The sequence below is a fragment of the Protopterus annectens genome, chromosome 5.part0 (genome assembly GCF_019279795.1).
Source record: "Protopterus annectens isolate FY-2018-M chromosome 5.part0, PAN1.0, whole genome shotgun sequence".
Taxonomy (NCBI): Eukaryota; Metazoa; Chordata; order Ceratodontiformes; family Protopteridae; genus Protopterus; species Protopterus annectens.
Genome location: NC_056735.1, coordinates 1,749,547,013 through 1,749,574,661, shown reverse-complemented (window position 1 = coordinate 1,749,574,661; position 27,649 = coordinate 1,749,547,013). Strand labels below are relative to the sequence as shown.

The following is a 27,649-nucleotide window of genomic DNA, read 5'->3' as shown; positions in this document are numbered from 1 at the left end:
AAAAAGACTAAACTATTGCTCTTTACTGTCACACAAAAGTCCACCCCAATTGACTTCATTATTAAATCTAATAATGGCAGAGTCATATCTCCTGGCACTAACACCAAACTCTTAGGAGTAACAATAGACCACAACCTTAACTATGATACTCATATTAACACCACAGTAAAATCAGTTAACAGAAAACTAGGCTCCCTCTATAAGATTAAACCCTTCCTTACTCCCATAGCTAGAACTACTATTGCCCACACCCACCTTATCTCAACTCTCTTCTATGCCTCTCCTATGTACACTAATCTGTCTAAAAGCAACCTCAGCAAGCTGGCAACCTCCTACAATAACATTGCCAGATTTGCAACTGGCTCCCCTTTTAGAACCCACCACTGCCAAAATCTGAAACAACTGGTTTGGCTGGAGCTACATAATCAAATTATATTCCACCAACTTATTATTGCCCATAAGACGCTTTATCATCCAAGCAATACACCAATACTCATGAGTCTAATCACCCCATATAGAAATCTTACAAACCTACGCTCAACAAATAAACTACTGGTATTTAGACAAAAACCCAACAGTAAAGCAGTGGATTCCCTTTTCTCTAACACTGTGGGAAAACTCTGGAACCTACTTCCAGGTGAACTCGCATCTCTTTCTTCAACTCCACTATTCAAAAAAAAACCTCAAAATATACCTTACAACTCACTGGCTAACCCACTGGCTATGTCCTTGTACCAACCCAGACTAAGATTTCTCTTCCTGTTATCCTAGGTTCTAGCACTAAATACTACTCACTTCATAGCTACTTTTAAGACTGTTACCTTCTACCCCTCTGTTAATCTGCATTTAGCATTTAGCTAACTTGAGACTGTACAAAACCCATTCTTCTCAGAGTCTGTTTTAGGCTGGGATAATTGTACCCAACAAGGACTTTATGAATGTGTCACTGCCTTATAGATGAGTCACTGCCTTTTAAATTAAAAAAAAAAATGTTTATCTGTCATGATTACTATGTTACCATGTAAACAGCTGTTTTGTCTGACAAGTGAAATGTATCTGTAGGGTACCTGACAAATCTTCGAACACTCAAAATTTCGAACATTACATGGTCGAGACCAAACGTTCAAAATTTTGAATGTTCGAAGATAGACTTTCAGCGGTGCTGTACGATGCAGATAGGGAGAATATCCCTTTTCTGCACTGAAGTGTGGTCACGGAGTTGATATATTTAAGTAGGGGGGGTGTGGTGGGTGCATGGGGGCTTGCCCCCTGCCTACGCTGTTAAAGTATTTTTTTATTTTTTTTTATTTGATGTTCAAACATCCAAATGTCGAACACTTGGTCTCGACCATGTAATGTTCGACATTTTGTTCGAACATTTAACATAGACCTGTATCTGTAGTTGCAATATTCTGCTTTGTTTTTATGTGGAGGTTTTCTCCCCGGGCCTCTACTGAAAATGGACATATATCCAGTTAGACTAGCCCAGTCAACAAATGTAAATAAATAAAAAGAGTGTTGACAAAATGTCTGACTCCAGTAGTAGCTTTCTGTCACACTCCAAGAATCCAAAATGTTCCCTACCTGGACAACCAGAGAGAGGCTCTCTCCAAAAATTATTCAGCATCTACACTTTATCTTCCAAATTCTGACAGGTCTGGGTTTTACCACAGACTACAAAAAATCTCACATGGTCCCGACACAGGATTTTGTTTTCCCCAGGAGAAAGTTCACAGACTGTCCAAAATCTCTCCTCCACAACCCATTGCTCAGCAAAGGAAATGCTAAGTAGTTTGATATTCTTGGCAGCCACCATCCCTGTGCTCCCCCTAGCCAAACTTCCCATGAGAAAAATCCGGTGGTACCTGAAATCAGTGTGGTCCCAGCATTGTCAATCATTGGACACCCTCATTTCTCCTCTTCCCTTGTCACCAAAAGGAGCTAATGTTGTGGAAAAGATAGGTTATCTAAAACCACAGGACTGCCATTCATACATCTCCTCCTCTTTAACAGGTTCTAACAGACCCCTTAGATGAGATGTGAGGGGCATGGACAAGATCACACTGAGGACAGGGGAAATGACAACCTCAGGTTCCTAAAGAGACATATCAGTCTGTAGGAAACGAGGGCTCTTCTGCAAGCTCTTCAGATTTTTGCCCACCTCATGCTCACAACCATGTATATTTCTTCTTAGGACAATGTGCTAGCAGGCTCTCTAAGCCACTCTCTAGAGGACTGCAAGAATTGACTTTGAAAAGGGAGGTTTTACAGATGATTACCCTTCAGTGGGGGCACTCCTCAGATATAACTCTTTATGTCACCAATCATTAGCTGCCCCATTTCTGCACCAGGGGCCCTTGTCCCACAGCCTGGAAAACAGATGCCTTTTCCTTTCAATGGTCAGGAAGTTCCTTTCTGCTTTTCTTCCTCTGCCTCTTCTTCCAGAAATTCTTCTCAAGGCACAAAAGGAAGCACCCAAAATCCTTTACTGGCACCATTTTGGCCAAGGCAGCATTGGTTTCCCCTGCTATTTCACCTGACAAGGGGAAATAATAGGAGAATTCCCTTTCATCCAAACGTGATAACTTAGCAAAACAGATTGCTGCTTCATCCAAGTCTTCCATTTCTCAACTTGACCCTATGGGATGATAGGACTTTAATTCCTCAAAGGCACCTGTTCTCTGAAGAGGTTGTTCAAGTCAAAGAAGAGGCCAGGAGACCCACTACTAGAACATCTTACATAGCTAAATGGAAAAGATTTTTCTGTTGGTGCTTCAAACATAGTCAGGACCCATTCTTTTCACAGGTTCCTGATGTACTACAATATCTCTGTGAACTACTTTGATCAGGTTTGGCCTGCTGTTCTGTAAAAGCTCAACTGTCATCTGTCAATGCCTTATGGCTAGAGTGGAGGTCAGGCTTTTACCCAGGGAAGCCTTGCATCTAAACTACCCAAGGAAACCTTTCCCCTTTGGTAAGCTTATACTGCTTCCTTTTGAACCAGCATCTCCCATTTCTGTAAAATTCTGTACTTGGAAAACTATCCGCATTTTGATGGTTAATTGTACCAGATGAGTTTCTGAGTTACAAGCTCTCATGGCCATTACCCTTTTCCTGTTTTTCGCAAGAACAGGGTGACTGTCTGGGCTAATCCTTCCTTCATGACTAAGGTAGTGGATGAAATGTTTCTCAATCATGCTATCCATCTTAACATTTTATTTGCCAAGCCACAAAATGGGGGAAAGGATCTTACAGTCTCTGAACATTCACAGTCAACTCAGATTTTATCTGGCAAGAGTAAATCCTTCAGAAAGACTGATCAACTGTTTGTATTATGTATGAGCCCTAACCTAGCCAGCCTTTCTCCAAACTAACTGTTGCAGCTTGGATTTTTAAGAATATCTTTTTCTTCTACTCTCATTATGGTAGTGACTTCCTGCAGCAAACCGTATTCCAGTAGGGAAATGGCTTTCTCAGGGGCATTTCACAAAGCCACTTGCCCCTCTGTACACACCTTTACCAAATAATACAGAATTGATACTTTCTCCAAGTCTATAGCAACCTTTGCTCAGTCAAGTCAGTCATTTCTGTCTGAACTGCTGGACAACTCTTCTACTCAATAGCCATCCACCCTTTTTTCCTCTTGCAGCTCTGGGAATCACCCATATTTCAAAAATACTGCAACAGTGAATTCAGTCAGGACACAGCACAGTTGTATAAGAACTTACGATAACAGTAGATGCCCTACTGATCACTGTTGCAGTATTCCATCCTACCCTCTATCCCCACTTATATACCGTGCTTCAACCTTCTGGTTCCTCCCCACCTTTGCTTTAACTTCTACTCTGTTATGTAACAGAAAGTTCACACCGGGGATCACACAAACAGCACTACTAGATAGGGGCCAAGAGTACTAGCTGCTAGTACAAGGGTCTAGGGAACTACTAAAGGGGTGGTGAATACCGCACAATGTGGCTGGGCTAATATATGCCTTCGGGCAGATAGCCCAGTACCAACCTATGAACCTATGTGGTAACAGAGGAATTGATCTGTTCAAGCTACACTCCTAGGTGATCAGACTCCTGTCTCAGTAGCCTTCAGGCCACTGGCTTGGAGATAATCTAAGGATCCATGCTTGTATGTCCATCTGTATACCTCAACACATAGAGCTGAGGTCATGCATTGGATATAACTTAGGGAAAGTAAAACTTTGGTACTCTGGCCAGATATCATCATTGGCAACCCTTATATCAGGAATACTGTAACAGTGATCAGTAGGACATATACTGTTATGGTAAGTTCTTACAGAATTGTACTTTTTGTAATTGTGTTATAACACAGTCAACACATTTAATTAAAAAAGGACACAATACCCAGAAGTAAATGCTTTCATCTACAGACTTCATCAGACTACATTCAAGGTGCCTAAGAACAAAGTATTTATAAAAAAATGTGTAGTCATTTAAATAATTAAGTGACAAAAATTTAGCATTGAAAAACTAAAATTCATTTAAACTAGGTGACATTACAAATGTCTGGTAAAGCTGGAGAACTATCACAAGGTGTTATGTAAATTAGTCTAACAGTAATGCATATAACATATAAGCAGTAGCAGATTAGGTACACTTTGTGCCTGAGCAGTTTTCAAACCATGGGCTTCTTACTTGCACTTTTTTAAGGCCAGTCATAAATCCACATGTTCTTTTGGATTCTCCATTGTGAATGTTTTAAATGTATACTTATCTACCAGCTTGCTTTAAATTGTATTTATTGTTTAATAAAGCAAAATCTGAGTGTGTTTTAAATTTGCAGTCTTGTTCTTTTGTCAGCAAGAAGTGAAACAAAGTTTACTAACCAGTAAAAAAACATTACCCATTTGAAATCATTTCAACCATAAAAGGCCACATGGCCTGCTATCATTATAATTCACCAATGTCTGTATTCATCAATTGCAGCCTTTTTATTGACTATCTACACCTCACATGCCATTATGTGATTTAAAAATGACCACAGTAAAGTATTTCAACTTGCTTTCCACAAATTCAAATTAATCATACAAAGATAGATGACGGTTTAACTTCATCATGTCAGATTAATAAGTCATTTTCATTTAAACAGCCCTGTAGCCAGCAAATTATAGTGATACTGTTGACTGAATGCACCTCAGATATTTGATTGTGGTAAAAAAGAATAAAATAATGGCCAGAGTAACATATTTTATTTTTGTTTCACATCCCTTTCATTAAACATACAAGCACAATAAAGTATTCCAACTTAGTTCATACAAGTTCTGAGAATCCAGATTAATGACTCTTTAAAATGAACAAATGACATGAGTGTGAGTTACTTTATCCACTGACAGTCCCCCCCCCCACCCCACTAAACAGTTATAGCAACCTTGTTGACTGTGTATACCTCACATATCTGATTGGGATAAAAAGTAATGTATTTAAGTTTATTTTACACAAACACAAAGTAGTCACAGTAAGATGTTCTATCTTCATTCAAATGCACACTGGTCCTGCAAAGCCAGATTAAATACTATTTCAGATAAGCAGATGACAAAAGTGACTCAGCAGTTTTAGCCCCTTTGTTAATCATGTACACCTCTTATTGTTTTGAAGAAATGAATTGCATGTACTTTATTGGTAGCTGTGGATGAAGTATATGAAATTTTATAAAGATCACCAGCATCACACTATAAGACTTGGCCATGTGCAGCACTATTTAAAGAGAAGAGCACATACAATAAGGACATAAGAAATGTTAATCACACGGCAACATATGCTGGGTCAATATGGGCATTCTCTTTGGAAGTAGAAGTTTTCTGATATGTGTACATTAAAGAAAAATGTTACTAATGCAGATATTGCTGTTGCGAGATGAACTTGCATGTCAGTGCTTCATCTACAAATGTAGTTGCTGTTGCCTTTGAAGTATAAATGATCTGTGTTACATTAGTAAATTGATGTGCTGGTGATATTGCCATAAACTTTCCAAACTAAATGAGTTGTGCATCAAGGAGTGTCTGGCAAAGAAAAAAATAGCACAAAGTAAAATGTTTAACTAAATGCAGAAATAGGTCTAAATCTGTTCTTGTAGAGGGGACTGCATCACAGTGATATGCAGCAATTACTGCATAATGGATGCAGAAGATCCAGAAGTTCTTTCCATTACTCCACATAGTGCAGACTATACTAAACTGACAAATATCAACCACTTCATATTTTCTGGAAGCTATAAAGAATGTGCTACAAAAATAAAATATATCAGTAACATGCATCATCTCCTTGCAGTGTTACACAATTTAGGTGTATCATTTCATTTCTTCAGTGATATGAATAAAGGATAATAAAACCATATAGTTACTGTTGCAGCAACCTTTGTTCAGCAACCAACAAATCCTACAAACAAGAGAAATGTTACAGCATAGGACAGGTGTCTAATTATGATGAAAAAAATAAAGGCCACTGTATGTATATTCCAACTTTGTTTCACACAAACAGTGGCCACAGTAAATTATTCCAGCTTAATTCACAAACATTACTTTAGTTCTGCAATGCCAAAATAATGCCCAATCAACAGCAGAGAGTCATTTTCATTTACAGATAGCCCATATACCTAGCAATTATGGCTGTTCTGTTGTCATTGCATACCTCTGTTACCCAGCAGTCATAAAATGAAAAACTACTAACCACACAGATGTATTTCAAACTCCTTTTTTGCACAGTCGGTTCCCACACAATCCTTAACTGATTGCCTGCTGTGAATAATTTGTGCATATTTCGATTATCTAATTGCATTAAAAATAGCCACACAGTGTACTTCAAACACCATTTAAAATAACAGTTGTGCAGTGTATTTCAAACTCTATTTTACACAAACACGTAGTTGCTTGCCTGCCCTCACAAGCCATATTTGTCTCCCTGCCAGGAATAACTTTAAAACATATATATACTACTAAAAAAGAAAAACAAGAAAACTATACCACCAAGACAACGAACAGTCCAACCTTTTATTACTTAGCGCCTCGGCTATACAGCCTTCACAGAGTAAAATAAATATAAAAATAAAACAGTGGCCGCAAAAATATAATCAAACTCCATTTTAAACAAAATGCAGTTGGTCACTAGCCCCCACATCTCATATCTCATTGCCTTCCAAGAATAATTAAAACAAAATCATACCTTAGAATGCCAGCACCACTGTTGTTTTGCTCTGTAACCATCACTTTACCATTGTTTTCACGTTTTCTGCTCCTTACCCATGCCATTCCATGCTTTGTGGGATGGTGTATGGTCACAAAACCCACAAATTGATTGATCTGTTTGAACAGTACTGCATATGGCCAAGTCTTATGGGGTGACGCTAGTGATCTTCACACAATTTCATAAAGTGCAAGTGCTGTGAACCCCTCCTGCCGGACACCACAAGCTGAAGCTAGTTTGAATAGGAGTGCCATGGATCACTTTGTTCATTTACTTATTTGTAGGCCTTGGATAGCTGCCTAAACTGCCCCATTATAATCCATCACCGAGCTTAGGAGAGTAAAACATATTAATAACTAGTGATCATTTTTTCAAAATGCATCTGTGAAAGACCCAATTATACCTTCAAATATCCCATTAATATTAATACTGCTGAAGAATGTGAAGGTCTTGTTATGACCCAATCGCTGGAAAAATGCTAACCCATAGCAGCGTGCTATTCTTTTGCTAGTTTTGATAGGTTCCACTTGAACAGTAAAAAACCCCCTTCTGATTCTTAAGTGAAGGATTATGAATGAATATTAATCCATTTCATTTGTAAGGCATGGATATTATTCTTGCATTTGCCACATATTCAGAATGTTAAGCAATAGTAATTGGATTTTTATATATATATATATATATATATATATATATATATATATATATATATATATATTTATATATATGAGAAGTCAGGATGTGAAAGTCCACTTATGCAGTAGATGCCATTTTACATGTTAACCATTTCACATTTAAAGAGCTGTAGTATAAAGCGGATGAAGGAAGAGGATAGATCTAAATGTGTCATTTTGCATGGGATTTTTGGTTGTAGTAATTGTACCTTTTCTATTCTGACCACACCCAACAGGTGAGTACATGAGAGTGTAATCCACTCTTTGAGTATTATTTCTACTGCTCCTGCTGCTGTGACTCACAGGTAGAGATGAAAATGAACACTGCACATCCGGCTATGCTGAATTTACTAACAGCAGCTTTGCATTGCATACAGTTTGATGGTTGCAGTATTTTTGAGATGTGCAGCTGTGTGAATATTTGTGCTTTCTCCACAGGCATTAGTGAAGCTGTTTCACCATCGTAGCCCAGAAGTTGACCCAGAACAAGGGCCACTTGCACAACTAAAGCCATTCCGATTACTGATCTGCTTGCTTGACAAGCCTGAGATAGGTAATATTTTTTTAATATCAGTTGTGTGTATTGATCATTGGTCATCAGGTTAGGTTAGTACAATATGAAGAGACCTGAGAGGATCAGGTCACCCAAATCACTTGTGGCAAATTATTATGGAGTTTTTCCCATTGCATTGCTTTTTCTTATAGTATTAAAACATTTAATTTTAAAATATGGATAGATTTTTTTCTGTAATTTGTTTTTTTTTTACTTAATGTAAAATCTTCTAGAATATAATGCAGTTTCCACAAGTCTTTTTTTTTATTCATTGGAACCCTCCACGTCCATCAACAATGATCCATCTTAGCTCTGTCCCATAGATATATTCTTTTACTGGGCTGAGACCTTTAGGCCTATGTGTTCCACTGGAGCAAGAATTGAGCAAGCCAAGACTGTGGCACCTTTATCTTGTGTAGTGGAGAAAATACATACACACACACACACACACTCATATATATATATATATATATATATATATATATATATATATATATATATATATATATATATATAGATAGATATATAGATGTGTGTGTGTGTGTATAGGTGTATGTGTATATATATATATATATATATATATATATATATATCACACACATATATTTAAAATTTTTGACAGCACACACTGTTGATACTTGGAACATTGAATCCAAAACACTGAAAATGAAAAACATGAATTTGGCTTGTACCTGACCAGGCACCTACACCTACAACAGCTGGAGAGGCCACAAAAGTACCTCACAAAAAGGATCCTAGGCCTTAAGTGCATGTCCTCCATGGACAGACTCAAGAAACTTCAGCTGTTCTCAGTCTCTTATCGTCTACTTAGAGGTGATCTCTGCTTGACTTACAAAGCCATGTCCGACCCAGCCCTACTTGAAATGCTACACCCAAAGAAATCCCAATCTCCCCACGCCACACACTCCAGAGATCACAACCTCATTATCATAATTAACAGAACATACTGGAGGGACAGGTTCATCTCCCAAAGACTGCCCATACTCTGGAATAAGCTTCCCATTCATGTCAAGCAGAGCAACTTGCTGGCCCTCTTCAAGTGAAATCTTGAGTGGATGGGTAAGAGAAAGTTCACTCCAGGGATCATTCCAGTTGCCCTATTGGATGGGGGCACTGTGAACTAACATAGAGTGGCATGGTGCCTGGGCAATTATTTTAGGCTAGGCTTGTACAGGCTCAAGGGACATTAGCCTAGTACACGCCTATGAACCTAAGAATACAAAAAACTTGTAAAACATATTTTTTGTAGAGGGTCCATCTCCCCTATACCACCTGCTAATTATATATTCCAACCCTGAGATTTCACTACAGTAAAGAAGGGCAAAACACCACTCCCTGCTGTAAGGCAATCTCAGGCAGTCACGAACTGCCACATTTTGATGCCTTGCAGTTTTGACGTTCTGTAGTCAATGTTCTGAGTGTTGGTGATGTGCGTAGTAGACAATTTAACATAGATCCACACACACACATATATATATATATATATATATATATATATATATATATATATATATACATACACACACACACACATACAGACATACACACACACACACGCATATATATATATATATATATATATATATATATATACACACACATATAATATATGCTTTCTGTTGTTTCATTTTTTTTTTTTTTTATACTTTGTCATGCATTCCCCACTCATGCTCTGTAGTATCCAAGGATTAGCTTGCAGTGAGCCTTTTTAAATTACTTTCCCACCTCCGTGTGAGGTGTGTTCAGTAGTCGCTCCCTCCTTAATATAGTAATCTTCGAGGGATCCCTAGTCTTCATCAGGAATTCTGACATGGAGAATGTGTCTTGGCACACACTTCCCCACTTTTCCCTCACAAGGAGGGGTGAAGAGGGTAAACCTTGTCATTATTCCTCTGCTTCCTCATGCCAGTTCCAACATGTGCCTGAGACAGTAATTGAACTTGGGTCACCTTAGTCATAGTTAGAGCTTTTTCCTTGTGCTTTTGTAGTGCACACATGTTGTCATAAGACAGTGGTTTAAAACTTGTGATGAAAATTTCTTTTAACATTCTGATCTTGGCTTTGTATATTGAAAACATTTTAGACTGTGGATTTTTTGTTATATTTTGGGCATAATTAAGAGTTGTAGGATTCAGTGGTCTAATATTGTGCACAGAATGTTGTATTCCATGGTATTTGTTTCCTGTGGTACCAAAAATTCTCAGATCTGGGTCTCTCTGCATGGTTTTCCCATTTGAAAAAATAAATAAATAAAACAATTAAAATAAAAAAACACCGTATAACAAAATTATTCTAAGGTCCATGAGACCATTTTCCCTGGATGTGGTATTTGTTTTCACATTGGCTGCAAATAATTTTATTTGAATAACTTGAAAAAGAGAGCTCAGCTATGCATGTGAAATAGTTTGCCCATATTCATTGTAGGATAACTTCAGCACTCTTTTCTCTACTATACTACAACTGGAGTTGTGCCCGCTGCTGGAAAAAAAACAATGAAGTGTTGCTAGCTTGCTGTCTGTCTTTTATTGGCTTCTTTCTTTGTAGTGTCCTACAGAATACTACCTTCCTAATAATAAGTATCATGGTACCAAAATATTCCCCCACTGTTATGCTGCTTCTGTTAATCTCTTCTTCACATCCATGCCTACAGTAGCCAGTCTTCAGAATGGCTTTGGCGGAAGTGGGGGAGAGTCCCATGGGAACAGGTCCCGCAAGATAAGACTTTCAGTATGTTCAAGAAGAAGAAAAGAAATACAAGTACTGTGTGTTGGTGTGCTAATGTGTGTACTGAATTTAGAGTTCAGACAGCTTAGCCTCAGGAGGACACTACATTCTCAGACTCTCTCCATTTACAGTCTGACATCCAAGTATTATTGTATGCAGTACAGTTTAAGAGTTAAAAATGCCCCTCCACATTCTAACCTTGCAGTTCATATACTTTTACACATCTGTATGTATGTTGAATAAGAATGAACAGTGACATAATTACTTACTGAATGAAGAGAAGTTGCTAGAATTGCACACACCAGCAAGGCAATATAAGTAATATGTACATTTTTGAACTGAACGTTTTTTTGCATCACATTTGATGATGAGTGGTGAGATAGATTTTGCAAATCATGTTTACAAAGTAATTTTGTTTGTACTTGACAAATCAAACTTTCCTGTAGGATTTAAGCAGCTTTGCTATTCTTTGACATTATTTTATGGTGTATAATAGCTTGAAAATCTGAGGTTAGTGTTTGTAGAAAGGGCAGGGTTGTGCACCTCCACAGACTTGTGCTTAAAGTGCAAGCAGTATGAAATATTTTTGTTTAAAAATTTTCTACACAAAATAAAAGAATGCACAGGACCCCACAGTATTATCAAAACTGTCAAAAATAAAAAAAAATCACACCAGTACTACATGTATCTCTAGAGCACTTTATTTAATACAAATGTGATGCCCTTGCCCTGGCCCAGCAATCAGGGAGCCTCAATCCTCAACACTAACACCAGTGAGGGGAGTCTCATATAGGAGGAAAGGATAACAAATACACACAGTAAAGTGCAATTTCCCTTAAGAGCACACAGAGATCACAGTCAGTCCCGGGGCTGGTCGCTCCCTTGCTCACCACGTCCCCAGTAAGACTCCCCACTGGCACAGCTATAGAGTTCATATCTCAGCCAGCTGTGCAAGCTAAAACCTCCAGCACCCTCTCTGTCCAGCCAGTGCTTCGTGTCCCTGTCCAAGTAGCTAACACACACACACACTTTGAGATAAGAGTTTATACAACCACACAGACACTCCTGGTGAAGGCTGGCACAGGTTCTCCAGCTGTGCCCCTTTTACCCAAACTATATGGTAAAAATCACTGCCATCACCCAGCTAATATTTATTGGCTACTCAAAGGTCCTTAAAAGGGTGTCCAATTATTACTGTGCAATATTGTTATCCAATTGGTAGTATAACTAAACAGTCAAGGCTTATTAGAGTGATTTGGTACAGGATCACTATATACATGCTATGCACTCTTAGAAATGAATGTATCTCTACACAAAACAGCCACATTTGAAAGGTTTTAAAATAATAAATAGACAAAACACAAGACAGTACTTTTTACTACATAGTGCTAGTCAAGAATTCAGAGATCACAGAGAAATACTTAAAATAATTCAGTAGTACAGTTCTGACATCACAGAAAAACAATCTAATCTTTCTAGTTTCTATCTATTTCTAAGAGAAAACACAAGTCTAAGATAAACTTACATATAGAAACAGGCAGAGTGCTGATGAGTTGGACGGTCAAGACAAAAATGCTTAATGCTCTCCGATTCTCTCTGTTTTTAAAATCACATTCCTGGTTCACATTACATCATTCTTCACACTTCCCAGGCTAACAGGCTACATTCTTTAGTAAGCTCACACCAGGTCAGGAAGCAAAGCCAGTAAGGGCATTTATACGTGCAAATTCTGGCCATTAAATCTGGTTTTAAAACAATAGCAAGAAATCCTTCATCTAGACAGGCCAAAGCCATGTTTACATCAAAGTGTCACAACATGTTTTACTTGGTCAGTAGAGTGCACTGTTGCATTTTTTCCAGTTCCACATGTAATACTGTTTTTGTCATTTAAGACAACAACCTGTGGTTTACATTAATATTTACAGATGACAGAATTATCTCCAAAATTATATCTGGCTAGGCTGGCAGCCTTCACCTATCTTCACAACAAAGTTGAGTGTTTTTTGTTTTTTTAAGCATTCCAACACTGTATCAAAATCTGACGTACCTCAACTACAACAGGATTTTAAATAGAAAATGCTCACATAATCAAATTAAAATCAAGTGATTGGTCAGATGATCAAAATTTAAAAAAGACACATAGACTGTTCTTTGTTTCATTAAAAATATCACAATGAAAATTATTAAAATAATTAATTACAACTTCACAGATCTCAACTTCAGTGCACTAGAGATGGATACATGGATGTTCAAACTTGTTTTTTTGTAAGACATTCATTTGCAACTGCCACTGTAATTACCTATACTCTTAATTTAGTTTTTCATGACCTACCTCTAAAGTTGTCCCCCACCTTTTCCCAAACAAAAAATTAAAACTTCATATAGTTATAGCAAACAAGCAAATGTCAATAAAGTCTGTTGTTAATATTTCTATTCTTAATCCCATAACTGTGTTCATAAGTACTGCAATGGAGCTTCCTCTTATTTTTTCCTACACAGTAGGCATTACAGGATAAACATCTGGGAGGTTGGCATAATGGTTAAGGTGTTTACATTACAGACACAAGGTGCAGGGTTTGATTCTCACATGGGTTAATTGGCTAGGCTTAAAATGGCTCACAAGGGCAGTTAACCTAGGATTAATCTATGAACCAAATATACAACTGCATTTCATAGTCATAATGTACAGGGCAGCCAACAGACTTACTGTAACTACTTACTGAAATATTCAGGAATAGTATTTTCTGGTACTTGCACCTACCACATTTTACCATCTGTTTCTTATTTGATACAGGCATAACAAAATCAACTTCAAGCAATTGTTTGATGCTTCTACCACTCATGTAAACAAAAAGGGGTTCATTTCCTAACTTAACTTTTTATTCATTATTCAGTGATGGGCGCCAGTTTTCTTTAATCATAGACATAATATAGCATCAGTGGAACATGACTGTGACATGTACTACACTTATTCATGACCTCAAATGTCAAGACAGGGTTCTCCTTAATTCCTGTCTACAGGGCATGCCCTGTAGACAGGTATAAAGGAGAACCCTGTTTTGACATTTTAAGTCTTGCTCAGTAAGATTACATTTACTGTAGTTATATGTGTTAACAAAAAAAAATGGTACCTTTATTGTCACTTGCAAATGAGGGGCTATTCTACACCTTCATCCCCGTTATCTCCAAACCGTGACCTCACACCCGACTTCATATATTCTTTGGAGAGTTCATCTTCGCATGGTTGCTGGTAGATAATTGATTCATGAGTCTCTCAGACCTGTGTGGTATATATGTATCCAAACAGGTAGAGTCCTGTTCAACTTGGTTTTGTTGCCCCCTCCCGTCAGTGTAAGAGATTTTAGCTGTGTGCTTTAAGTTATTCATTTTTGAAGCAGTGGTAACAGGTATGCCTTCTTCTTGGCATATTAGATAGAGTCTGATGAAATCTTGGAATATTTGAAAGATGAAAGTGCTCAATATTTGCATTAGTCCTGAAGCTACGCATGGTGCTGGTGTGAATTTTTGTGTATTGGTTTTAAATCTGTACCACATCTAGTTTAAGTGTTGCATCACAAAAGTGACAGTTGCATTACTGTGTAGAATGACATCAATATAGGTTTAAATCTTTCACCTCATGGCGAGAGTAGTGGAAAAGGATTTGTTTAAAGTCTGGTATCAGTATGAGGTAAATGCCTAATGTACTAATTATACTTCTCTTCCTAAAGTTTAGAGACATCGCCGGCTTTGGCTTAAAATGTTGCTTCTCTCTCCAAAAATTCTTTCGTCTGTAAATACTGATGATAATGAATACTCTTGAGTTCGGAATGCACCTTTATATGGCTGCCTAGATGATGGCCATTAGAGGCTTTATTGTCAGCAGGTGCAGGGACAAAAACGATACAAAAGAAATACCAATAATCATTGCAGTTACAGACTTCTTTTACCTCAGAAAATTAATTTTCATCCCAAACTGTTTCTCTGTCAACTTCCTAATGAACACTGAGAGTATTTAAAAACTCTCCTCAGTTTTTGTCCTTGTCCCCTAATTATTTTTGTTGCTTCCCTAATTCTGGTGGTAGAAAAGTTGAGCACAGTGATACTAGTATGTATTGTTGCATTTCAGCACTTACAGCCCCAGTCTTGGCTTTCAGCATGTCATTACTTTATATCACTTTAATATACATTTTTGCATGTGGAACAAGCCACAGTTTTGGCACACGTTATTTAATTAAGGATCTTACAGATGTCAGAAGATGTACCTTATTGCTTGATATTTAAGTGAGCCAATCCTCAAGGACTGTCTGTCCTCTTTATGTGAGTACTTTTTGGCTAATTGCAGAGAGTGCATCAAGATAAGGTACCTTCTTTTTGTGACATCTGGGATTAAATTGACCCAATGTTTATACAGTGATGCTAATAATGCATAAGTGTGCATTCATAATGATACTTAAAGCTAAGTGACTAGAGAGAAGGTATGGACCAAATTCAGAAGGACTTGTTTTCACTTAGTAATAATGCTTTTAAAGGAAAACTGTTCTCACAGAGTTATGCATTTACTGCTGTTTTCACAATTGTTTCTTCAGAAATGCATGAATTTGGATGTTATTTTGCGTGTGTGACAATTTATGTTTTGGTTTAGTTTTTTTTGTGCCAGCATGTATGGCACAAGTTTGTGCTGGCCATATTCATTCCTAACATCCCAAGGAGTGAACAGGTCATCCTATCTTTGTATGTATAGTGGCACCCTGTGCTTCTTCAAAATGAACCATATGCATTTTTGCAAACCTGAAAAGGTGTATCTGATGTTATTTCCATTTAGCAGATGCAAGTGAAGATAGTGAAATAAAATTGCATTTATCTTATTTTTTAAAGAGAAAGTAAAGTTGCTAATGTGCTGATTTGTTCATTTGTGCTATGTAGAAATATGGCAACATGCTTTTGAATAAATTAGTGTTCCTTTTTATTTACAGTGTATTCTGTACTCCGTTTTTATTTTAATAGTGTAGAAAGAAGTAGTGTGGCAAGTCTCTCTGAAAATTGCAATATTTTTAAATGCTCTTTCGGTAGTACACCCTCAGATTACTCATTACAAGAATATGCTGAGCTGTTTGAGGGCAGTGGCAACTTGCATATTCATAAATCTACATAACCAGTGTGCTAACTTCATAAAAGTGGGTGCTGTTTTATATTGGAGCTAAAGATTAAACATCTCACATCCCAAACCAAAGCATCCTGTCCAAGTAAGAATGTGTTATAATGCTCCAAACTAAAATTTCCATAGCCAGAGGAAGTGATATTACCAGTTTAAATGGTGCTACAGTATTCTCAAACTTAGAATTGTGAATGGTATCACTATTTGTAACGGCACCCGCTAGTAGGCATCTCAGTACTTTTTATAGGTGACACAGCGACTCATCAAAACTAGACTGCCGGTCAGAGCTTCAATCAGATGAAACGAGCCAATCAAATATTTGACTGTATGAAAGAAAAATGGAAAGCATTTACACAGACACAGACTCACACACACACACACCAAAGAAACACCGAAAAATTTGAATCACTACTGATGCTCAAATAGAAACCATGCGTTCAGTGATAACATGTGGAGAACAGTTATTGAGAAGCTGCATACTGGGGAATCAAATTTGCTGAGTTGAAATCTCATCCACTTAACACTGGCCAAGGTTAGGGAAGCTACTTTTACACTGTTTTCTTAAAAGATGCAGAAAAGCAAACTTTAGAATTAATTTAGCAGTGAGGAGGTGTCACTGAAAATAATGTAGCAAACTTTGCAGGGCCAGAGCATACCTCCTATGAGAAATTTTATTGGTGATACTGTGATATATATCAAGAGCGGAAGGATTATGACATTATGCTGAAAGCATTGTTCCATTTGAAATATTACAGACTGACATTAAAGTAGAGTATGAATTTAATTAATCTGGGCCTGAGTTTTGTGTATTTTTATTCACCATATATCACATGCACCAACCCCTAAAATGTAATGGTTTTGTACCTAATTCCAACACCAGTAGTTCCTCACCCGACAGACTTCATAAACCTGTTTGGCATGGCTAATTATATAGATAGGCTTCTGCCAAACTTTTTCTCCAGTTATGAAACCCTTTAAAATCATGTACTGGAACCAAACCCCAGCAAATCATTTAAAAATGTCAGAAAAGTTAAAGCAGTGTCTTATCTGCAAAAAATACCGTGGCATATTCTCACCTAACAAAAGAAACTAAATTATTGCAGATTCGTGGCTAGTAAGAAAAATGTTAATAGATTATGTTACAAGTGTATGGCTTATTGGACACTGAGAAAGTTAAACCATCTCATGTTTGAATTTCCTGTCTCCCATATAATCATGATGTGATATATTCGCATATCCCAGCAAGAACCACCCTTAACTAATATGTTTTGGTTACCGGCAGCAAAGCTGGGATTGGGAGCATTAAACAACTTTAACAGTACTCATAGTTGGAACTCCTTTTCCTAGAGCAATGGAAAAGCCCAAGGTATCACAAGCCAAAACCTTTGCATAGTAGGGTATTGGAAGAAGGCCTCTGACACACACACACACACACACACACACACACACACACACACACCTATATAGATATATAGATATATAATTATATGTATATATTTTTAATCTTTTTACTCAAAATAGTAAAAAAGAAAGTGTACAGCACTCGTAAAAAGGATTTTGTTATGCTAGCTAAGGATATGTGGAAGAGACTAAACAAAAGACAATACAAAAACCTAGAAATTGGAAGCTCCATTTTTTTATTGATTTGGGTAGTAAGATACAAGCAGTCAAAATGTTTTTAATCCCTTTAGTTGTATACACAGGCCAGGCAAATTTTTATCAGAGGAGAAGTTGTGGATAGCAATTAATAAAGAACTGAAGCATTTTATCTGGGAGAGTAAGACGGCAAGTGTCAAGTGGGATATGCTGATCCTTCCAAAAGGGCAAGGTGGTTTGGGATTACCTGATTTGAAGGGATATTTTAGAACTACACAGTTAAGGCTCCTGTATATAGCCCAAATAGAAAGCTTATAATTCAAAGTGGAAAGGGATAATGAAACAGGGTAGAATCTCATGAAACAAGATCAGACTGTGATTTTGGATGTAGCTCCTTAAGGAAAATAACAGCAACCATACAGAATATTATATTCATAAAATAGCTGAAAGTGTTGTAAAAACAAAACCAACAAAGAAATGGAGTGAGGAGATTCTGCCAATAGGGTTGACTATAATTAGGGATATAGACAACAGGCAAGAGGGGGCTGGGTTTTACTGGAGAAAACTGGCAAAGGAACTAATGTATTGGGAGCAAATAATTAGAGAGGGAAAGGTAATAGAATGGAAAGAGGCCAATAATTTATTTGAACAGCAGACTAGAGAGTGCCTTCCTAACAAGGATTGATTTCAGAGTGTAGGCAAAGAGAAAGCAATAGGGAGGTCCTAAATGAAAGACCAGCAGTGGTAGAGTTTTAGTAGAATGTAGAACAAAAGCCTCTTAAAAAAGGCATAAATAGTAGAGCATATAAAATGTATGATAACGATAAGAATCAATCAGTGAAGGTTAGGAAGGATTGGGAAGACATATTGAATAAGCAATTCACAAAGAAACAATGGGTGGATATATGTATGTCTCCCAAATGTACAACATAATCTAGAAGATTTAGGATTTGTGCTTGGAAATGTATACATAGGTATTTTTATACCCCAAGTAGAAGCCAAAAAACTTTTCCTCAAGTAAACAGCAAATGTTGGAGGTATGATGGGGAAGAAGGAGATAATTGTGAACATATTTTCTGGGAGTGTAATGAGTTGGCAGACTTAAAAGATTCCCTGCAGACTACTCTGTCAGAGATACTGAGTAAGCAAATTGGTATATCTAGGGAAATTATTTTTCTGAGGTATGATACAGAATTGGAATTGTATAGACATAGTAAAGCCTTGCTGAGTCTAGTTATGGTGGTTGCCAAAAAAAGATTGTTACTCGAAAATGGAATTCAAAGTGTAAACCAACTGTACTAGAAGTAGTGAATATAGTAACAAAGATAAAACAACTGGAATTGGGATCATTAGAAAAATGTAGGAGCAAATTACACACAAAAAATGTGAATTGTGGGAACTGCATGTATGGGAGGAATAAGGTTTAAAAGAAGGTAGGATTTGAATGAGCTGTGCAATCTCTGACTGATAGTGATTGGGTAGATTATAAGTGATGTATAATGTTTTCAACTAAAATTATATCAGTATGGTTTCTGATATGTAATGCTTGCAACTAAAGTTATGTCAATATGGATTGTTTTCATTTATATTAATGTGTGATTGCCTATGTCATAAGTGCTAATTTAGTAAAGATGTTTCTTGTTAAAAAAAAAAAAAAAAAAAAAAAAAAAAACAATGCAGAAGAGGAGGCAGAGATAGATAGAGAGAGTGACAGGATTGCATCTCACAACATGTACTGCACCTATGAAATCAGCTGTACATGGAGTAAATAAAAAAATGTACCACAATCACAAACCGAGAAAAATATCCTCTGATTATTTCAGATTACTACATTGGATAATGGCAGTCAAGATTTGTTAAACATGACAAACGTCAGGCTTGATACCCTCATTTTGAACTTATGAGTAAAGACAAAGACAGACTGAGCCTGATATAACTAATCAAACTGTTTTGCTGAATAGCAAATTATTTCTGTAATTAAAAGACTTATTTTGCATAAACTGGTCATTAAAGCTATTTTTTTGCTCTGTACTTGCTTAAACTTGTGTTGACATCTGTGATTGACTGTGAGTGATGGGACATCTTTTTTCGACTAGGCAGTGATCTGTATACTTATATAGCATTTATATTTGCTTTGTGTTCATTTCATATTATATGCCTAATCATATATGAAATGATTAATTCTATTAAAGTGTAAGTATAACTCTGTGTTCCTTACTTTTCTAAGCAGGTCCTCAAGTTGTTGGTGATTTGCTTTTGGAAGTGCTACGAACATGTTTCTCCCACTGTAAAGATGCTATGGGTTCTGATATGCAGTTGAGCCTCAGTCAGAGTGGAGGTCTTCTTAACAGGTAGATCATTTTATTACTTGCACTCTTATATACCTTCACCAACCAATGAAAGTTCACTTAAGAGAACAGAAAGAGGCTGCTACAGCTGTGAAATTTTTACAGTAATGCTATCTGTCTTTGTGTATGATAATGCATACAGTGTATTGTCAGTGCTGAGGTGAAACTTCTAGCAGTATAACTGAACTGCCTAGATACTTCTGAATGTTTACGTCACTCTAATGATGTGTCTAGATCTATTTGTAATATCTGTTTAAAGGTGTGTGCCTTTTTGTTTGACTTTGGTCCAGGTTGTGTCTGAAAAAGGTTTTGTTTGTTTATGTATGTATTGTCTTTATTAATAGTGTAGAACACTGATTAACACAGGTGTTTTTTACACTTGGCCCAGGAGCACTGTCTGCTTAAGTGGCTTTCTCAGTCACCCAGTAGGCAAATGGAAGCTGACAAGAATCAAACACTGCACAACAGGAGGCAGCTTGGTAACAGAACATAACCTTAATATGTTCATAGGTAAGTACTAGGCTAGCTGCCCTTGTGGACCATTTTAAGCCTAGCCTATTTTCCCTTTTGGTGCTTGAATGAACCTATCCCATTTGGTGTAGATGGCCTTACCTATTCCATGGTCAATAATCATATTATTACTGTCTTTAGTGAGAATAACTGAGATCATAACATATATAATTTGAGGAGACCCATGCATGGGATCAAGGTTTTAGGAGCTGTCTCTATCTGTTAGTAGTCCAGGGATATTCCTGGGGTAAATTTTCTGTTTCCCATCCATAGATCAATAGATCTAAGTTGCGCTTAAATATAGACAGGGATGTGCTTTATTTTACATGGGTGGGGAGTCTGTTCCAGAGCAGCAGCATCCTCTGGGAGATAAACCTGTCCCTCTAAACCATTCTGTTGATGTTGCAGAACAGGTTTAGATCCCTAAACTGAGAATTTCTGATGTCATTTGAATTACTAATCTGTAATGAATCTGTCAGTATTGGGTTGGAGAATTCCTTCTGTACCTTACACAGGTCACCTTTTAAATGTCGGATATCAAGTATTGTGACAGGGCTTTGAGTCTGTCCATTTAGGACATATTATATAGTCCTTGTTTCCTTTTAGTAAGGTATTTCTGTGGGCATTCCAGTTATTGCATGTCTCTGAACAGATACATGTCAAAGGGAGTATTATACTAATTGATTGGCCTTTTGTGGGTGAAGGGTGACAATGGCATTCTAAGATATAGACACATTCCCTTTGTGTATAAACTGTACAATATAGAAGGATTTTCTTGTAAGAATGGACACACAGTTAAAAGTTAGGTCACTGTTCTTAGTTCTGAATCCTGAACAACTGGTTCAACTGTTAGGGGTATGTTGCAGTGTGGTAGTTCTCTGGGATAGATGACTTCCCAAATGATATGATAACATTTTTTTTTACATTTAGTTTCAGTCTGTGCATTTGGTACAAGTTATTTATTAGGGACTAACTTTCCTGCAAGGTGGCCAAGTAATTTGGGGATTCAATGACTGCTCTAGATGACTTCCGAAGTGATACTATAAAATTTTTTTGACATTTAGTTTCAGTCTATGATTTTGGTACCAGTTATTTATTAGTGACAAACTTTTCTGCAAGGTGGCCAGGTCATTTGAGGATTCAGTGGCTGCTCCTAGCTTGCAGTCATCTGCAAACGTAATCAGCCAGAGCCCTTTGGTATTGACTTTTAATTCAGAGAAGTAGATGCCAAACAGGAGAGGTCCCAACAGAGAACCCTGGGTTACTCCACTGGTGACTGGTTTCTTTGTGGGAATAACTGCCCTATTTTTATTTCCTGCATCCTATCTGTCAGCCAGTTGACAATCGTTCAGGTGAGATAGGGCTTTATTCCTAGGTTATTTAGCTGTTCTACTTTATCTGACTTGGGAATTGTTTCAAAAGCTTTAGCCAGGTTTAGATGTGCAGTGTGTGTACCATTTTACCTTCATCAGTTGCTTTGTTGACCTTTTCAGAAAAGTCCACAAGTTTGAGTAAGCATGACCTCCCCTTGAGGAATCCAAACTGAGATTGGTCTAGTGTTTGAAGGTTCCCTCTGTCATTAATGATTAGTTTTATGCTTCATGTTATATAAGATACATCTAGGAGATATTCTCAAGACCCATTGGTGCAGTATTTTTAGCTTTTGATAGGGCTTTTAGGACTTGGTCTTATGTGCTAGCTGGAGGCAAGTCAGTTTCAGGTATGTCCTGAGGGGTGGATGGAGGGAAGAGAGGAATAAAGTTAGAGCTGAATTTATTGGCCAGTAGGTCAGCTATATCTTCAGCCTCAGTGCAGTTAACGTCGTCAATCATTTCAGTGCATTACTGCATTGTGCTTTTGAGATTATGAACATTTTAGCTTCAAACTTGGCTTTGTGGGTTTTGTTAAGCTTTTGAGTTTGTTTATTTCAGTGGTGAGGGCTCTAGCATTCTGGAAATTACTATTTTTACCATTGGTCAAAATTGTCTTCCTTTTGTTGTAAAGATTGTTGATATTATGGTTTCACTATGTGGATTTATTTTTGTGGTTTCCCTGTGCTTATTCGAACAGGGTACAGCTGCATCTATATCTGTGCAGCTGTTTACATGCTGGTATAGTATGGTGGTCTACATTTCCATGCATTAAGTGGAGTTAAGTGTTTTGGTGTGAATTATAAGCTTGGCAATGTATCACTTAAGAGCTGGCATTTTTTCTTAGAGAAATTTCTAAAGGCTACTTTGCTGGAAGAGATCTCTGGTTTCTGTTTTATTTCCAAGGGGACAGCTGTATGATCAGACCTAATGAGTAATGAAGATGCGCAGGTGATGGCGCAAGATGTCCCTGAATTAGCAAAGACAAGATCGAAGATGTTCCCTCTAGTGGATACTCTGATGAATTGTTCCAGGGCATTTGTATTGACAAAGTCCAGAAATTCCTGTACTTGTGTACTAGTGGTTTTGGAAGATTCCTAGTTTATAGTTTGATAGTTTAGATCATCTTGGAAAATTGTATTGATTTTAATACTGAGTGATGCTAGTTCTTGTAGACAGACATTGTGGAGTTTTGGGGGGTCATAGAGGGAGTTGTATAGCTAGGCAATAAATGGTACAGGACCTTTTTGACAGTTAGTTGGACATGAAGAACCTCTAGTGCATGCTGATTTTATCCTCTCTACTACCTGCCAGGCACTAACCAGTCACTCACAAAATTAGCAAATGTGAAAATAAATAAGTAGATAAAGTCATTATCAGTTTCATAGAAGGTAGTGTTTTTTTTCATTATGTTGTTGTGTCTTTCGGCTTTTTCCCAGTTAGGGGTCGCCACAGCGGAACTCCAGTCCACTAATGATTGGCAGTTGATTTTTACATACCGAGTTGCCAGCCCTGATGCACAACCTTCAACGAAAGAATGCCCATTTACGCATGTCTCCACGCAGAAGACGCTCTAGCTGAGAGTTGAACAGGACAGCGTCTTACTGTGAGGCGACAACGCTACCGCAGCACCACCACCGCAGATTTCATTATAAGAGTGTTGATATTATCAGCTGTACCCCTGCCACTATAGACCCTTACCCTTGCACATTTTTTTTTCTTACTGTTTTAATGCATTGTTCACAGTTTGGGTTAGATTTAGTTTTGCTGTTTATGGATAATGCAGCCTTAAATCACTTAGTTTGGAAGGTTGGACTTGGCAGCCCAGGCTCAAAAGACTTTCTAACTATGTACAAGTCTCAGTGCTGTCATTTAAATGAAACTCAACCTTAGAACTCCAACCATGTGTTTTTTTTGTAAGTGTGTCTTTGAGCTATTTTAATGAGTCAGAGTAAGTGCTTCTTATAAAATGCTACTAGTCCCCTTTTATAAGTCACACTAGAAATAAGGAAGTGTTATTATTTTCTCGTGCCATTGACATAAAGTAGCAGTAATACGAGTCACTGTCATCTTGTACACCTACTGTAACAGGACTGCTTGTTATTTCACTGAATGATTCCAATTAGTCTGCCTCTCAGAGCTTGTTTTATGTTATTCACTGCAGTTAACTACACCACCAAAAAGAAGTATATAAATCACATGCTTTTGTAAAGCTTTCATTTTGTAGTCTAAGAAATGACAGACCATGCTTCATACTCTTTCTGAGGTATCAAAACTGTCACTGCAGTGAATTGGCCTTGCTGGAATGTGCGAGTGACAGCTGTTACTGCAAATGAAGGGACTTGAAAGTAACAATTCTGCTAATTCATACTGCCTGCAGTGGGAAAATTTGTGTTTTTCCTGAATGTTGCGGAATTAAAAATGTGTTTTATTAATTATAGACATATTTTTGTTTTGAAACTGCTGCCATGTTCTCCCCATCCTTAAATGTTACACTGTCCTGTAATTCTGTATGTGAATATGACCAATCTTCTAATTCTTCAATTTGTGTTAATTTTGTTTTAATGAGGCACACATGCCGCCTTGTATTGCATTTTCTCATTTCTCCTGTTGTTCTGCTCCCGTACTGATTTATTAAATTGTGAAATACTTGCTCTTTAGCAAGCTTACCTCTTTGAGCATGACAAAGTACTACTAATGTTATGAGCTGTGCACAAGACCAAAAAGCAACTATGTGTACATTTTGCAGAGACTCCAAGCTCCTGAAAATGAAGGGCATCAGTGACTTGATGGTATGTAACATCACATTAGTGTTCTCTTAAGTGAACCTGTGCTGTGTCCTTATCCATTTACTCTCTTGTATCATTGCAGATACAACTTGTTATGGACTTCTCCCTGAGTTATTATTTTTTAATTATTCCATTGAGAGCATTTGCCCATTTTTAAAGTTCTCTGTGGAGAACTGTGTATTACCTCGTTGTGCCAAACTGATATATTTATGCCTGTCCAGAATGCTGTTTGAGCCAGTGTTGCTGCTGAAAAGAGTCGGCAGACCAGCTCACCTACTGGGTTAAACAAAGAAGTAAATAATGCGTGTAGTGGTGTGTGATTATGTGTGTGTGTGACTTTGTGTGTGTGTCTGTGTACACGCATATATATGTGTACACACACACACACACACACACTTTTCATCACCATGTCAAATAGGACTCCCCCAACCATGACTTCAGAGTGAACAAAAAATTTCATCACTGGTTGATGCTGCTGTTAGGAGAAAGCATTATGCCACATAAGGCCTTGCCTGCTGCAGTCCTGTACCTGGCAAAGTAATGTTATTTAGGTATAATTTAGTTAAATTGTTTCTAAGTGAAGTAATGGATTGGACCATCAAAACTTATTTAATTTACAAACAGATTTTAAGAAACGTAATTTTGATAGCCTGTGAGAGAGAATACAATCTTAATCAGCATGACATCGGACAATAAAACTGACAACAATCTATGCAACCTTGTTAACTTGTTAAGTCATATCCCCACATTTCTTTTACACAGAGTATAAACGTAACACATATAGTGATCTTGTTTACATCAATAATGCATGCTCATTGTACTGATCACTGCTGTAGTAGCCTTAGCTATATGGGTTATCTCTTAGTAAGTATATAGCAGCCAGCCAGCTTCCAAAGCTTCAGGGCACCTTCCGTGCACCCAAACTGTCAGCTCAAACTGAGCCGACTAAAAGACAAGTCTGGGCACCAAGCCCTTCAAAGCTTTACTGTCGCCACGAAGAGTGTGCTCTTCTGAGGCTTTTGTGAATCACTGGTCAACTTGTGCTTTTCTTTGCTGGGCAGATAAGTTCCTTTTTGGGGAAAAAAAATCTTAAATTCAATTTTTTTTTATTATTATTAATACTTTCTTTTTCAGGAAAGTTATTTTAAAGCTAGGAGTTTATGTTTTAATGGATTGTCATGAGAATCTACTGTATTTTTTGTGTTTTAATGGACTGTCATGAGAGTGTACTGTATTTTTAAATGGGAATGCTCTTTTTTCCTGTCAGTTTAAAATGTTTCCAAAGTAACTGAAAACTGTAGAGAAATTGTGTTTATTTTATGTTGTGGGACTGGCAAAGTACTTTAAAGTGGTTTTAACTGCATTTGATTGAGAAAAAAAGTTACTTTTCAAGACTTTTAGTTTTTACTGGCATTTGCTGCTCGTTTTTCTCATGAAAGAGGCATCATTTTTGGCGTGTCCATGGAACAGTCAGTCCCAGTCCTCCTTCCAGTCACAAAAAAAAAGTTAAGCAAACAGCCCTTTCTGTCACAACGGATTAGTAATTTGCCACAGGCTACTCGTCCTTTATCCTGGATCCCTCTGGTGTAGGACCTACAGCCAGTATAGACTAGGTGTTAGCTACATCATCTGCGGATGTTGTAGTCCTCTCATTGAGCAATGGAAGAGCTGTTCTTGTTGGTCCTGGGAGAAGTAACAGAGAAGGCCTCCCTGTGTTGTCACAATGTTGTGTCCATCCCTGTGGAAGCTGCTGCCATTAGTAACACTGTTGGTCTCATTTTTCTTATCAAAAGGAAACAGAAAACTGAGCATGTACTTACTCCTCTTCAAATTGCCTTAGACAGGAGTAGTTTACTTGGTATAGAGCAGGCTTTAATTTAGGCTCTTGATCCTTCTTATAAAGTAGTTTCTAATAAAAGAAAGAGGGATACTTCCTTTCCCGAACAGATTCAATATTCTGAATTTAGAAAAGATGATGAAAACACAGATACAGTTTTCTCCTAAGATTTCTGATTCAGACTCTGAAGAAAGCTCAGTTTCTGCCTTTCCCTGTGAGAGATTCTCTTTGAGATTATTTCTAGAATGTGCCAATGTTTTCACTGTGAGACCACTGAGGTTTTTTAATCCCTCAGAAAATACTATGAGCTGTTACAAAAGGAACTTTCAGAACCTGCATCCATTCTTCAGTTCTTTCAGGTTTAGAGGATGGCCCCTGTCTGGTCCCTCTGACTCTGATAGGCAGAGCCCGACAGTAAATATTCCCTAACTAACATACCCCCTCCCCACTAAACATTTAGTAACCTCCTAACTAATGTACTCCTCCAAACAGGTGCACATGTTTTACAAGGAGACACAATTTGGTTGGGTTGTGTGACTAGGCTTATAAAGGCTCTGGTGGTTGTTAGCCTAGTATACACTTATGAACCTGTATGCATGTTACAACCTGCAATTTTCCTGACAATCAACCAGCTGCCTCTAAAAAGGCAGATAGAATTAGTAAGGTTCCTCGGTCTTATAAGTTTTCATACTCTCTTCCCAAACCTGATCTGTCAGCTGCAGCTTTAGTTAATCATTCTGCTGCTAAATGTTTAGTTAATTCCAGTGCAAGTCTTTCTGATATAGATGGGAAGATTAAAGGTAAGCATGGGGGAAAAAGTGCATGCCTCTGCAACTTTGATTTTTCCGAATTTTGAATTGTCAG

The 27,649-nt window shown here is 37.5% G+C and overlaps 1 protein-coding gene across 1 annotated transcript in view; it reads left to right on the top strand.

The window, feature by feature from the left end:
- The window catches only part of DOP1B (DOP1 leucine zipper like protein B), a 2,336,114-nt gene that overhangs the window by 823,156 nt on the left and 1,485,309 nt on the right, over window positions 1–27,649 (top strand). Inside the window, exons 9-10 of the mRNA XM_044071549.1 lie at window positions 8,321–8,435; window positions 20,162–20,282. Of these exons, the coding sequence (XP_043927484.1) occupies window positions 8,321–8,435; window positions 20,162–20,282 (236 nt within the window). The remainder of the gene's footprint in view (window positions 1–8,320; window positions 8,436–20,161; window positions 20,283–27,649) is intronic.